At 39.4% G+C, this 15,293-nt stretch overlaps 1 protein-coding gene across 9 annotated transcripts in view; it reads right to left on the bottom strand.

The window, feature by feature from the left end:
• Positions 1–15,293, bottom strand: part of CADPS (Ca++-dependent secretion activator) — a 428,545-nt gene that overhangs the window by 33,544 nt on the left and 379,708 nt on the right. For all 9 annotated transcript variants that reach the window (XM_012735284.1, XM_012735280.1, XM_012735279.1 and 6 more), the window contains 2 exons: positions 9,495–9,527; positions 2,731–2,838 (listed from right to left, as the gene is read on the bottom strand). In XM_012735284.1, coding sequence (XP_012590738.1) covers positions 2,731–2,838; positions 9,495–9,527 — 141 coding nt within the window. The remainder of the gene's footprint in view (positions 1–2,730; positions 2,839–9,494; positions 9,528–15,293) is intronic.

Raw genomic sequence — 15,293 nt, 5'->3', positions numbered from 1 at the left:
TTAGCTTGGTGGACATGAGAGCCTTGCAGGGCATATATGGGAAGAAATAAACACCATGCTTGAGGAAACAGAAGCCGAAAAATAATCAAACATGTTGGTAATCTGATGTTTTGCTGCTAGATTATAGAAAAACAGTAAGTACTGAATTAAATTACTGAGACTGCATGGTAATGAAGCTTTTTGAGAAGCTCTTAGTTTTTCAAATGACAAATGTTTTAAATCCATGACAGATTCAATAACTTTTTTTGCACGACATCAGTTAGGTTGCCTAGCACCAATATTCTGTAAATTAGGGGAGCAGGTTATTTGGAAAGTAAGAAAGTAAATGGCAAAGAAATTCATTATCTCTAAATAAACCCCTGATGATTCTTTTTCCCCAAGGGGTTGGGGGTGATATTCAGTGAATTACTGTAATGGTTAAACTATTAAAATGAGATACTGTAACTAAGACTCCCCTGGGAAAACACAATTGGGACTATCAGGGATAAATTGTGGGGGTTTTCACAATGGTACTGACACCATTTTATGGTGGTCACACTCTAGTCCAGGAAGAGACTAGAAATACCTGCAAATTTCTGAATGACCCTCAGCGTATGTGTTTTTCTATAAACAGATGCTTAGTGATTTTTTTATTTATTACTAATTCATATTAAAGGTCAGAAGGATTGAATTTGTCTGTGTTCTTCAGGAGTAGGGCGAGCCCAGTTTTACCATCTGTGCTAGCCAAGACTGCATCTTACTTTTTACATAAGATTCAGTTACACTTTCTCTTAAAAAGAGTCACGGGAGAAAACAGTTATCCTTGTTACCTCAAACAAAGCTACCTTTAAAAAAGGTCTTCTTGTATTTCTAATTAAAACAGAGAGAGAGAATAAAGCGTGGGTTATCTGTCAACTGAGCAAGAGGCTAAACTGCAGATTAAACATCAAATTCAGCACTGGATATTTTAAAGAGGTTATTCACACACTCGTACAGGAACACACACACAAACACACACAAAGGCCACACAAAACTGAGAATCAGAAGATACTGATCAAAGGAAAAAAAAAAAAAGGCAACCTAGGCATTGAAAAGAACAATCCACAGGCTTCTTGAAAATTTGTGGTTTGGAATTTCATTCAGTGGAGATGGGCAGAGTCCACACTCCTAACAGTAGACCCAAGGGCACTGCCTGTCTGTTTTCAATGCCTATTGGATGGGTAACTGTAGTCGTGCCCTGGACATTCTAGGCTCAGTACTTTGATAAAGGCACGCATGCAGAGAAGGGAGAGGACCCGCTGGTGAGCTTTATGCATGTATGAGGCATTCTCAGTGGATGTGGGTCATGCTAGAAGATGTACACAGGAAGATTATTTGATTCTAATTCATGCCACTTGATATAATGTGATAAAACATTTGACATGAGAGATAAGTTCCATTTTAATCCGAGAGAGGACGGGTGGGAATTAAAAAGTAGAAGCGTTTTCTCAAAGAAAGGTGATGCGGGGGAAAGAGCGATATTGAGCACAGAAAGGGGATGATTGGAAAAGGAAAAAAGAAAGAGCCTTTCAACACACAAGGAAAGCAAATGAGCTGGAAGACAAAGCATATAAAAGTCAGAAGCTGCAGAATACTTTAAAGTGGTGCCAACATCGAGCTCACTTAGCTATGGAGCAAACACACACACATACAAACTCAATGTAAATTGCCGAACACAATCACAGAAAAAATATAGAAACATGGATTCCATAGTAGACCAAAACATTAATGTTCGGGCTGGCACTAAAAATACAGAAACCTGGACAGGAAGAGCTCACACTTCACAAGACAAAAGTAGGCGGCACAATTAGAGCCACACAGAGACAAGAATGTCAGCTTCCATGCACTCTGGCCGGGTTTACCCTGGCAAATTCGGTAGAAACCTGAAGCAAAATATCTGGCTAAATTAGGCAACCCCATCTGCTTTGGCCTGAAAGAGGCAAGCAACTTGAGACCAAAGCAGATTTTTTTTTTCTTTTTGACTCAGTGGCTTGCTTTGGAAGTGCAGATGTAGTCAACAGTAGAAATCAGATTGCCTGGTAACTATTAACCCTTTAAAATCTGCACTGTCTTAAATCAATCTGGGCCTGGCAGCCTGAAGTGCTTGCTCCTTGTACACTTGGTGTCCTCTCCCAAATTTTCAAGTGGGTAGGTAGGAAGGGGGCACTTCTGTTTAAAATAAACACTGCTAATGTTAAGTGTTTGCTAAAAGCCCCAGCTAACTAAGGATCTTGAGTTTTTGGGAAATTATCCTTGAAGAGATAACAATGCAATATTTACTGCACACCTACATGCCATAGTTGGGGTCAAAGCGGTGCTGCCTTCTGGGGAGGGAACTGGCTCATTTTCCTGGAGCACACCATTTCCCTGAAAGCAAGGCCAGATTGCAAGGAGGTGAACCATGACTCAGAAAGGTCTCAGCCAGTTAGAGAAAGCTGCCTCCCAAGTGTCTGCAGGAATTAGCCTGCTTACGGAGAGGCTGGTGCTGTCCTAGGTATCACACAGATTGGGACTGAGACATGGCTACACGAGAGTGGGTTCAGAACAGACACACAACAGAGAAGAGCCTAAGGCAGGGGGAGCGGAAAAGATTTTGCTTGAATTAGGACCAATCGATTTTCTCAAAATGTGACTTATCCTCCTGTCTCTTATTTTGTCACATTTTGGAGGGTCTCCTCCTTGGAAACCAAGGAGGAGAAGGCATTTACTTACATCAAATAACCTTTCTATATACATCTCCTCATTGACCTTATCACGAAGGACATCCTGAGAGTGGCGGACGAAAGTCACATAGGCGTCGGCCACGTCCATCCCAGGTTTCTGCAAAGAAACAGGAAAGTGTGAAAATGGAATCTTCAGACAGTGGTGCTCCCTGATTATCCATGAATTTTATTACCCCCACCCCACAATGTCTGTGCTGGCATTTGATGCTTCCCACAGTATATAATATAGCTATCCACAGCCTGGACTGGTAGGAACTGATGATAGAACCCTTGGCTCATTCTAGAAATCTAGTCTAGCTAAAAAGGGAATGAGAATAATGGGTTTATAGATTTTTTTTCCACTAGTAATTTTTTTCTGTCAAGTTATTTTTCTAGTGGATAAATCTTTAATGGATAACACACAGACATTTTCTGGCTTTTCTTTGGACTGAAATTTCCCTTTTAGAGTACCCAAACATACTGTTTCCTGCTTTCTGTCCTAACAGTATCCTTAGAAAGGTGATGATGACCTTACCTGATCCCCCTTTAAAAAAAGAAATCATATTTCAATCTACATCCCCCACCTACCCCAGTCACAATTTGGGGGAAGAGTTAACCTGAGTATGTACTGAGTATCTGCTCATCAGTTTACTACAAAGAGACATCCAGCTATTTGTTTTTGTTTCCCAATGCAGTCTTAAGAAAAGGATTAAAAAAATGTAGGAAGATCTGATTTTTAAATAAATTAGATTTTCTGGAAAGGTAAGCAGGTGGTTCATCCAGTAGTTAGGAAGCGATTTATTGTAAGGGAGGAGGAGGGGAGGGAACAGAATGTACACTGCTTGAGATGTTGCGTTCAAAGTTATCTCCAAAGAAACCTATTAAAACACTGTAATGTGGGTCACTGGGAGAGCTGCCACAAACCCCTTAAATTTCCACAGTCAGTAGATATGTATGTTTGCTAATAACTGAAAAGATTAGTTTTCATTACTGTGATTTACCTTAGATCACAAAGTATCATTTCTCTACAAGACGTGACTGTCAGGCACTGCAAATTGAAGTTAGTTAACACTTCTGTGTAATTTCCAGGGTGAAAATGAGGAAGGTTTGGAAACAGTAGGACTGTATTTTTTTTTTCCTGATACAAAGCAAACAATTATCAAGCAAAGGGCCAATGCTTGGCCCCTAGGATGCTAGTAACATTTCTTAACACCTGCTGAAACAATGACAAGGTATTAATTTGAAAAACAATGAGGACAACCCAAAGCCACAGTAGTCAACTGTTACACTTTCAAGCAATTTTCAGCAAATGGATTGAGCAGGTTCCATGATGGTCCTATAATTGTTGCAGTTTTATGATATAAAACAATAGAAGTTCTCCAATGAGCTGTAAGTGATAGCCATCACTTCTAAAGTGGCATCTCTCTCTTCTCCCTTTGGCAGCGAAGGGCATTAGGGAAACTCCTTCCTGGGGGGGGAGGGCTGGAGAAACTTATTATTGTTTCCATTTCTTCCCTGGTGATGCCTGTGGCAGAATTGGCCTTTTGTCCTGAACACAGGCAGCCAACTTAGAGCTAAAAATCCAAAGCCAAATTCAGCAGATCTATTAGTAACATGCAATGTTAGAAATAGTGATCTACTAAAATGGCTATTTTTATCATCTCTTATCTTTCCCCTGAATTTACTGTCCTTAAAGGGGCATTTTATATACCGTTAAATTTTTTTTAAAACTGACTTAAAGAAAAACATGGGACATCTCACCCAGGTAGTTAAGAAACTCCATGATTCTCTGTCTCTTGATTCTGTTTATTTTTCTTCAATGCAATTACAATAACTGACATTGTACTATCTTTCTTTTTTCCTTTGGTTTGGTTTGTCTGTCTTCTCACATTAGAACATATGCCCTGTGAATAAGTGCTTTATTTGGTGTCTTTTCTATAATATCCCGGCACATAGAACAATGCCTGGTAAATGGTTGGCAGATACTCAAAAAAGATTTACTAGATGAACAAATTTAAGAATGAATAAATTCCCATTCTATTTCTTATCTTAAATTCCTCAATCATATTACATGGATTTTTATTGGATCCCCTAACTGAAACTTTTAAAAATCATTTAAACTTCTCTGGGTCATAGTTAATTCCATCTATAAAATGGGATTAAGAATACCTCCCAACTTACCTTCAAGAGTTATCATGGTCATCAGCTAAAATAATGGTTGTTAAAATGCCTTAAAAATCATACGTCGCTCCAGAGACATGAACCACTATGATCGATTATCATCCTAGTCCCCCCAGTTTTATTACTTTATAGCCTTAGCTATTTTTAGAATCTACTTTGGAACGAAGAACAAAAGGTAGCTCTAGAGAAACCAGTATTGGAACAAAAATGAGTCTTTGCAGGAAAATGTATAGTTTTCTCACAATAGTGTTCTCATGTTCCCACTCAGCCATCTTCCCTTTTCACTAGTTTTACATCCAATTCCAACAAACTTGCTTTCCATCATTTGGTGGACCAGGAAAGAGGGGAAGGCAAAGGGGGATTGTCTGAAATGGGTGTGCTGACAAAGAGCTCTGTCCCCTTCGCTGATGTCTACAGGGAAAGAGAAGGTGGTCAAACAATAGCCCTAGCCATTCAGATTCACCAATGGTCAGCTGGGGTTTAGGACCAAAGGCAGAGGCAGGTCTCCCCTATACCTTAGGAGACCCTACCCATCAGCTGGTCACTATGTGGTCATTGGGGAAGGACAGTCACAATGGTGATCCTTGGTAACTGAGAACAGACTTAAGTATTAAGTCTGTTGTGCCTCTGGTGGCACAACAGGTAAGGACGCAGCACTGCAAAGTAGGCACAGCCGCGTCAGTGCGAGTTCGATCCCTTCCCCAGGAAGTAATCCACATGATGTGGCAGACCTCTCCTGACCCACCCGCTGCTCCCCTCAGCAGTGTACTTTGTCGATCTACCTGTTTCCCACTCTGTCTCTGGTGAATCCTCTCACTGCCCCTGCACTTCTGTATGCATAAATAAATAAAAAATCGTAGATAAAAATATTAAGAACTTTTTTTAAAAGGCAGGGGAGGATTTATAATGCCTTCTAAGCCCATTTCTAACCACAATTGTTAAAATAAACACATATTATTTCATAATTACATTATTTATTTTAAATGGGACTTGAATGAATTGATGGAATAGGATGTAAATTTTTGAAAACACAGTAACAGACAATGAATCAATCTCCATATAGTTCACTTCATTCACTTATGGAAAACATAATTTATTAAGGAGATGCTCTGTGACTTAGGGAAAACAGAACATTTGAATCTTAGCTTGTTCCTATAAGGGTATTTCTGAGCTTAAGGAAAACCAATTTGAATTTTCAGTATCCTAAACAAGCCCTAATTAGGAACACAAATCTGCTATGCCTATACTGTAGGGTCAAAATCCTATGTCCAAGACAAAGAGAAGTGCTTAGTGAATTGTGCAACATTCTGAATAACTGGCAACAGCTCTTCTCTCCATTAGTGTGGATAATTAAAAGACAATCTCGAAGATAACTGCTAGTCCCCATACGGAACTAAACCAATAGATGTGTGTCAAAAAGCTCACAGGGTAACACAGATGAATTTAGGAGTTTTCAGAGCTAGAAAACTTAAAGGATGACTTTTATCTCATGTTCTTAAACCTTGCTACAAATGAGAAGGACATGGGCAGCTCTGAAAAACAAAGATGTCTTGTCCCCACACGCAGAGATTTTAATATGGCAAACATCTTGGGTTAAGACCAGTAAAAGCTCCCCAGGTGTTTCTAATATGTAGTGAAGGCGGAGGATCTCTGGTTTAGTACATTAGTTTCCAAATTTGTACTTCATCATCTACACAGGAAGAACTTTTTAGAAAGAGGCTCCACTCTTTCTACTGAATCAGAATCTCTGGGGCCAAAGGGTGGGAAAATCTCAATTAAAAAATAAAAGCAAATCAAAAAAACCTTGCCAGTTATTACTGCTGCACATTCTGACATAAGGATCACTAATATAACAGGTATGGGTCGCTGGTATACAGGCAAACAGAGGCTTTGAAACAAAACAACAAAATAACAGAGTAACAAACCTTTACTGGCAGGGCTTGCCAATTTCCATGGTGTCAGTACTCCCTCTCTGACTGAGTCCAGTTACCAAAGTGCCCTCACTGAAGGCAGGTTTTGAAAGAAATGAATACAATACACTCCGGGCAGTCATGGTCATTGCTCTCCAAGCCCCTGAAAGTGCACACCACCAGAAGTGCAGCCTCTACAGCATCAAAAGGGTAGCACTGGAGTCTGCATGTTCCAGCTTATCACCAGGTGACTGAGGGCATACTACTTACCCTCCCTGTGCCTAAATTTCCTCAGCTGTAAAGCAGGAAAATAATATCACTACCTCATAGAGTGGCTTTGAGAAATAGATTACTACTCTTTGCTATATGTAATATATACATATATGTATTATTATTTTGTATAATTGTTTATTAAAACATTTATATTATGTTCTTTCAAAAATATATTAAAATAGTTTAAAATAAGATAAAAATAAATTATATCAAAAATATGTTTTAATCAACTAAATTTTCAAGTGTAGCTTTGTCCTAAGCCATAACAAATGGCGAAATCATGCTTTGATGTGTTAATCATAGTTTTTTAGATACTAAAATAATGAATTGCCCAAATAAAGATATTTTCTATAAACTAATTAAAATCATCTTGCACATGGAACAGTATTTGAGAGCATGTTTTGAAATCTCAGTTGTGCCATTTACCAATTATAAGACCCTGAGTAAATTAACCTCCCTACGCTCAGTTTCCTCATCTTTAAGCAGGGGTTGTTGTGAAGATTTAATGTAAAGTGTTTAAAACAGCATTCTGGCACCCAGTGAGGGCCTTATAAGGTTTGGTTATGTTCTGTAATAGGCATCATTTTCTTTTCTTCCGAGAGGGTAAAAAATGCTAATTCAGTTTTGTTCCCTGCCTACCTAGCAGGGATTCTGTTGTAGCATTCTTCATCCATAAACATGGAATAACAGGGACATTTTATGTTGGTCTAGAATGTACTTTCTTTTTTCTCAACCTTACAATAAATATAAACTTGGCATGCAGGAAGTAGACTGACCCATGTAAAATTGCCAATACTTCACTTTATTGGCCACCCCCAAATGCCACTTTCAGTTGCTAGTACTGATTGCTGATCACCTTTGTCCAGGTAGCTGGGCCTTGCTTACTGGACATCTGTCCAAATCTTACTGGTGAGATCACCCCTCTGCTTTGAGACCCAAAGAAAACAGATGTCAGCCACTGCATCTTTGGGTTGGGAGCCAAGAATTTCAGGCAAATGCTTGTGTCAGCAAATCCATCTCCCTCTCGCTACATGCAATGGAGTGGGCATTACCCTTTTCTCCATGTTCTCTGCTCCTGCTGCTGAAATATTTAATGAGAGCTGGGTATGGTATTGAGAGTTTCACATATGTTCCATTAAACCTACACGACAAGCTCATGACTTAGGCGTTATTTCCTTTATTTAAAAAAATAGGAGAACAGAGATTTTTGTGGAGTTTGCTACCTGTGAATAAAAATTATCTAATGTGGGACTTGGGAAAATAAAGTGCTTTACCTTCTCTCTTTGCTGCAGTTATGTGAGCCTTTTCTATTCTTCATTATAAGAACTGTCTATGTGAAGGAGTCTGAGATCCCTTGATGAGAAATATTATATAAATTCAAAGCATAATTATTGATTGTACAGTCTTTCATTAAATAAACAAAATATATGCTTATGCTAAATTTACTCCAATTTTCCATTTTGCCATCCTTTGAGAAATAAGCCAGTAAACCATTACACACTTAACTTCCTGGGGAAATGAATTTAAATGTTAATATAAATCCTTTTAGAAAAAAACAAATTTTAACAAATAAGTATTTGAACAAGGAGGGTACTTAACCACGTTCGGAATGAGAAACGTTCAGTACAAGACCCTTGGTAGCTGTTGAGATAAGCTCTCTAAATTTAATATTTTATAATACACTTGTACCTCTTTTGTTAGAAATGGAGAAACAGAATCATTTTCTTTCCCCCTGTATTGGAATATATTTAAATCTCTCCAATTTTATTTTGCTAATAGGCAAGGCAAAGTCTGTCTATAAATGTATCCTGATTTATCACAGGTAATCCCACAGTCTAGCATTCATGTGTAGTACTTAACCTCAATTTAAATGTAAATTTTGGGCAACGTGGAGTGCTTTATCTGTGAACTTTGAGAGCTCTCTTCATTAATGAGGTCTGCACTAATTATAAGCAGTATTGTAAGGTTTTCTTAAAACAATTGCAGAACTGACCCAAAAAAGAACAAATTCAGAATGTATTTGTTTTTAAAAAATACTGGCATCCTTGTACACATTTCTAGCTTGTGGTCATACTCCCTAGGTGTGCATGCAGGAGGAAAGGCGAGCATGTTCATAACGAATCAAATAGACTAGAGAAACCAAATGAAAAGGAAAACAGAAGAGAAACAGATTGACTCTCAAACAGGACCTCTTTTTCACAATGAAAAAAATCATACCCTCTTCTTATCTTAAGCAATTTTTACCACAAAATATTCTTGGCTGCCCTCCTTTGGTGACTCAAGTCAGGAATATACAATTGGCAGCAACTACTGAAAACAGCACCATCAAAATTCTCATGGAAGAAAAAATATATCAAAAAACTCAAAATAAAACCAAAGAACCCCGTAAAAACAATTTCCAAATACTCACAGGTACATCCACATATTTGGAAGCTGCCTTCACCTAAGGAGGAAAGAAGAGAATGGAAGTAAGGCTGGTGTTTATGTTTAATTGTTCACAACTCAAAAACTGTATCACCATCAGAGTTAAAACAATATGCTGGCACATGCACTGTCCAGGGAACACAGAAAGGTACTAAAAAATAAAATCTGTTTGCTATTTTCTTCTCTCAGCCACAGTCACTGCTTTGGAAAGAAAGAGAAAGAAGACAGAGAGAAGGGAGGGAGAATAAGAGGGGACAATGGAAAGAAAGAACACACTTTTACTGATTCAGATTTTGTAGCAGCTAGGGGGTTTTGCATTTTCTTCCCCCTCTATAAGATGGAGAACAGAGACTCTAGCAAAACCCAAACTTATTAGTGGTGGGCTCACTGGCCTAGAAAAACAACTAAGTCTATGGTCCTTGTAGCTTGTGTCTCTGTGTAATCTGGATGCAGGTTTATCTTAATTGAATCCTTCCGTCCTCAGTTTTAGGTAACTCTCTTCAAGATGAGGGGATATAGTGAGTGGGTAGGGTTGGGAGGGTCCTGGGGCCTGTCTCTAGGCTGCTTTGGTGCCTAGTTTTGTATAATGAAAAACCCAGAAGGGAAATGCAGGAAGTGCTTGTGAAAGGTATGTTCCATTTGGGAAGGGACATTGGTGGAGTACTTTAGAGTTTCAGAGCATGAAGATTGAAGCTGGAATAGGTCAAAATCGTGCTTCTACGACATACAAACTATGTGATGCTAAGTAAATCACTTCACCTTTGTGCCTCAGTGGTCTCATCCATAAAATGGGGGTACTGACACCTATTTCAGTAGGTTGACAATTGTGAATGCACATGAAATCCTGGGCACAGTGAACATGGATCACATGGTAGCTTAGATGGTCATTTCATAAGACAATCTGGGTGGGTTCTGTGAGAACTCAATGACTTTGACTTCACTGACAATGACCTAGATTTGATGAATAAAATTGATGGGAGCAGGTCTGATGGTCTGTGTGTTTCATCTATGCATAACGACCAAGATTTTGAGGTCAGAATAGGCTTGCAGACCGAATTTCAGACAAAGAAGTTAGAATGTTGTCATCTGGCTGAGATTATTATCTGGAATCACCACCTTTATCCAAATGCCTCCAAGTATTATCCAGGGTAGCATTTTTCCCTATTGATCTTTCATCAAGTCACTTTTCAATATGTTACCTTCCAAGGGAGAGAAGCAATTAGCCACAGAGTGGGGCAGAAAGAACCCAGATTTTATATTCAAACTTCTTAAATGATAGAACTGGTTGACCCTGGGATAATCATTTCAAGTTCCTTAGCTTTGACTTACAGATTTCTAGAACAGGGTGATAATACTGTGTACTTTGGAGGGCTGACTGCCTGATCAAGTGACAAAACATATAAGAAAGTGTTCAGACTTTAAAGGTCTGAGCACACATCAATTAGTTAATTATTTAGAAAGGAACACATTCTATCTTCTGGAATCATTGCCAGCACTTAAGAGGATTCCTAGATTATATGACAGATTCTCTTAGAACCTTACCCTACAATCCCTTGCAGCGCAATTGCAATTCATTAATTTTGGTGCAATGTCTATCTCCCACAGAATTTCAAACCTTGCTCATGGCTGTCTTCCCAGTGACTCATTTAGTACCTGGCTTTGAAAGGGCACTTAGGAAACTTGTAGAAAGAAGGAAGGAGAAAAAGCTAGAGAGCAGTTCTGGCTTCAGGATGATTGAAGAAAATAGTATGCAGAAGGAGGAGGTCTAGCAGCCACTGCTTTCAGCAAGTCTGAAAGGCAACAGAGTGGCAGATACAGCTGACTGCCTGCAAAGGCTGGTGGGTAAAGAAACTAGCTTGCGCCGTTAAAGAGATTTGAGAAAGACTTTTCAAATTTTGCACAACTAACATCTCTATAAAATAATTAGCAATCCCAAAGCTTTCCCCTTCACTTTTGATCCAGAATTTAGTTTAGGTAATAACAGTTTATGTTGTAAAACATTTTCATGTATAGTTTCTTATCTAGGCCACCCTGCAAAATGGGAGCTATTACTTACATCTATTTACACGGGGAACACTAAACGTCCTTAGAATTTAAAAACTTATTTGTTCAAATATCAGTTAGAATGAAGAGAGACCATGATTCATATGTATGTTTTCTAAATCCCCATTTTTCCTTTGGAACCCCTGAGTTCCTCACCAATGAGACATGTACACAGAATTCAAGCATCAATGGTCAGAGGAGGGGCTGGAAAAACAATTCCTGGTTAGAAATAGCCTCCTTTGCTCTGTAGAACTGGTGCTTGGCAGTTGGTAGGAGTTTTGCTACAGCTGAAATGATCAAACTTTAAACACGCCTACTCTTCATTTACCACTAACATGCAGTTCCAATCCGGAGAATGACACTAGTCAACTGTGATTCCTTTCAATGCAGTTTTGGAAGGTGAGACAAACACTGTGTCATAACTGAAAGCCCCGGTCTTCTACATGCACTGGCCCTCAGTTTCTTAGGCTTATTTTTGCATCTGATAGCAGACGACTCGCCCTGGGTTTTATTGATCTTTCTCTCATCCCATAGTAACAGCAAAATACAGCTCAGAGTAAATTGCAGTCCTATTATTGCTAGAAACATGCGGTGTATCACTTTTGATTCTGGCTATTGAACTTTAAGAGAGACGTTGACCACAAGGATACAGGGGAATTCTGAAGCCACTTCTCTAAGGAAATTGAAGGTGGAGATCACCAAGAAGAGTAAGAAGGGCTGATGGCAGAGAAAGTGATAGTCTTTATGTAGTTAATTAAGGAGTGCCAATGCAGAAGTATAGGACTTGTTCACCATGGTTCTAGAGCACAGAATCAGGATATATGAGTACAATGGCAGGGTCCCAATAGAAGGTGCCAGTCAACTACTTGCCATTTCTAGTGGCTAGGGCTATCTCTCTGGGAAGTAGCTGAAGGCTATGTAGGATGCTCTGAAGGTCAGCCTTTCCCAGAGAGGGTACCCAGTTACTGCTTCCTGTTTTCTGATTCTAGGCTCTCTTACAAGTAGGATGTTGCCATTAGCTCTAGTTTTTGCAGTAGACATGTTGAGACAGAGCAGAGTGAACAAACTGGCAAAACTCTGTTTCCTGGACCCCTTTCTTGTCTCTTGCTGACAGTACTACCTTTAAGTATCACATTTAATTATCCCATATAAGTATCTACAGGGATATGTATGTGCCAGCTGTACACTAACTGAATAGGAAGAACCAGATCTACTTAACCCACTAGGGCTTTGAATTATTACTCAAGGGTCAGGACTCAAGCACATACCAAGCACTATCAACCATCTATCCAAGACACTTTCCATTAAGGGTAGATGGTTTTTCAATGAATAAAACTCAACATTTTTAAAAAAGAAAGCACCACTTAGGTTATAGACGTTTGTCATTTTATACTCCTCCCCCACTCCAATAATAGTTGTCAAAATGTATAGTCATGTAATTTTAATTTTAAAAGAAATCTTCCCAGTGAAGTGGCGAAGAGAATGGACTCAGGTTTGGCAGGGTTAGAGTCTGGCTTTGTCATTTTCTAGGTCAGAGACACACTTGTCTGAGTGTGTAGCATAGTGCCCGACACATGGTGAAACAGACACTAAATGTGCACTGATGCGATCAAACTCGCTCTCCTCTTCCAGGTGGCAGTGTGACATCAGTCTCACTCCCCACCTGTAGCCCACTGGCACTTTCTTGCCATAAAAAGGATGCTGGAAACCCCCCAAGTTACCAGCAGGTATCTGAGCTGATTTTCAGTCTGGCATACGTTCTGCTCATTCTGTAAAAACCCTGAGTACTGGAGAACCTCTCTCTAACACTGAGGCAGATGGCAAAGAGTAAAGTGGCCATACCTTGGGTCAGCGGGCTCTAGACCACCTGCTGCTCTCTGGGGACTAAGTAACATTGCCTGGGACACGAGACACGGGGGCAAAGATGGAGGGTTTGCCCTAGACACCTGACCTGGTAACTATTTCTAAGTAGGGACTCCACTGTTCTTTAGGGAGATGCAGGAACTGTGTCTTATTAAAGTCATTTCCAGAGACTGTGTGCTTCCTGATCATCCCCTAAAGTGGGATAATGACAACCCTTCACAAGCAGCGTTCATGAGCTAGTCTTCTGGACAGAGGCTGTTCTGGGAAAATAGGTTAGTAAGAATGACTCCAAGCAGAAGATGAAGGTGGGGAGAGCTGCCAGAAAGCAACTTGCTCAGGTTTTCACATGCCAGAAGCAAACACTACTGTGTTCAAGGGGCTGTAGGATGAAGACATTTCCTGACCTTTTCTTAGGTGACGCTCAAACGTACAATTTTTCCAAACACTCAGGATGAGTTTGGTCCACCCACCAATGGATAATAGCTATCTGTGACAATTCTGAATGTGTTCCACTGCCCAGATGGAGAATTAAGAATTTTGCATTATTCTATATAATCTTCACAACAACCTTTCCATAGGGATTCCTATTTATATTCCCATTTTACAGTTGAAGAAACTGATGCTGACAAGGAAGAAGTAACTCTGTTAAAGGTCACACAGCTAGTAAGTTATAGCTTTGGACCTCCCTTCCCCTCAAGGGCCTATTACTCAGTTAAAAGAAACTATCAAACCACTTTCATTAACCAGTCATATTTAAGTCTTGGAGTGTATGTGCGTGTGTATGAGTGTGTGCAGACACAACCTAAAATGGTTGGAAAAATGTATAAAGGATTTGAATAATTATCTGCGCTGACTCAGAGTAGAAGGTCCAGAACAGTTTCTCTGACCTGAATGTCCCAGCTAATTACCTCGACCCTCCACCTGACTTAGCGTGTGTAGATAGGCTTAATGGTTTCTCTATTGAGCTCTTCCATTATTTTTCAGGTGCCCAAGGTAATCTTTTCATCGAACACTCACCATTCTCGGATTTTCACAATGCTGATGACTAAGGGATTTTCTTCTGCCTGGTTCTAATAAGGGGACCTAAGTTAATCACTGTGTAGCTTTGATAGGGAGCACGGCAGGGGCTTAAACCACTTCTCTTGCTTCATTAGGGGAAAAAGCAACCCAGGTGCAGACCACGAGGACCTCAGGGTTTGATACTATTAAATCAATGCACAAAAAAAAAAAAAAAAAGTGGATTAGGTCCTTTTTGCAAACAGAAATCTGGTGGTTAAGACTCAAAGATGGAAGAGAAAAGAGGTCTGAACAGATACCACTGCATTAGTGATTGCCTGAGCTCTCCTTTCTCCCCACAGCCTCTTAAAAAAAAAATCACACAAAACCAAAAAATCAGAAAGATGATTTATTCTCTGCACTGCGCTGGCTGACTCCATTGGAGCTCTGAACTGGTTTCTCTGCTTTGGCCCAGAAATTGCTGATCATATCACCATTTCAAGGGACTGTCAACATTTTCCTCAGTGGTAACCTCCTAAAATTCTGTTGCCATATAACATTGTTATTTTGCTTCTTTCTGCACTTCCTTAACAACCAGGTGATTGTAAAGATCTGGATTTATTTTTTTACTTGTGGCAGATAAATATGTACAAATTTTGAGTGGGATTATACTCTATAAAACAATTTTATCTATTTTGGATTTTATCATCTATACCATCTTTATGTCTAGAATGTAGACTCCATGAGAAATAAGAATGTTTCTTTTCTTAGAGTCTTTACTGTTTGGTAGATAGTATGCGCCAAATAAATAAATATCTGAGTATGATAGTCAGGGTACAGGTTTCTAGTGCTTTCTACGTGCCTTTACAGGAAAATCTAAGAA

This window comes from Condylura cristata, unplaced genomic scaffold (assembly GCF_000260355.1).
Source record: "Condylura cristata isolate star-nosed mole 26May11 unplaced genomic scaffold, ConCri1.0 scaffold00004, whole genome shotgun sequence".
Taxonomy (NCBI): Eukaryota; Metazoa; Chordata; class Mammalia; order Eulipotyphla; family Talpidae; genus Condylura; species Condylura cristata.
The sequence above is the reverse complement of the archived record's forward strand: the minus strand, read 5'-3'. Positions and strand labels throughout refer to the sequence as shown.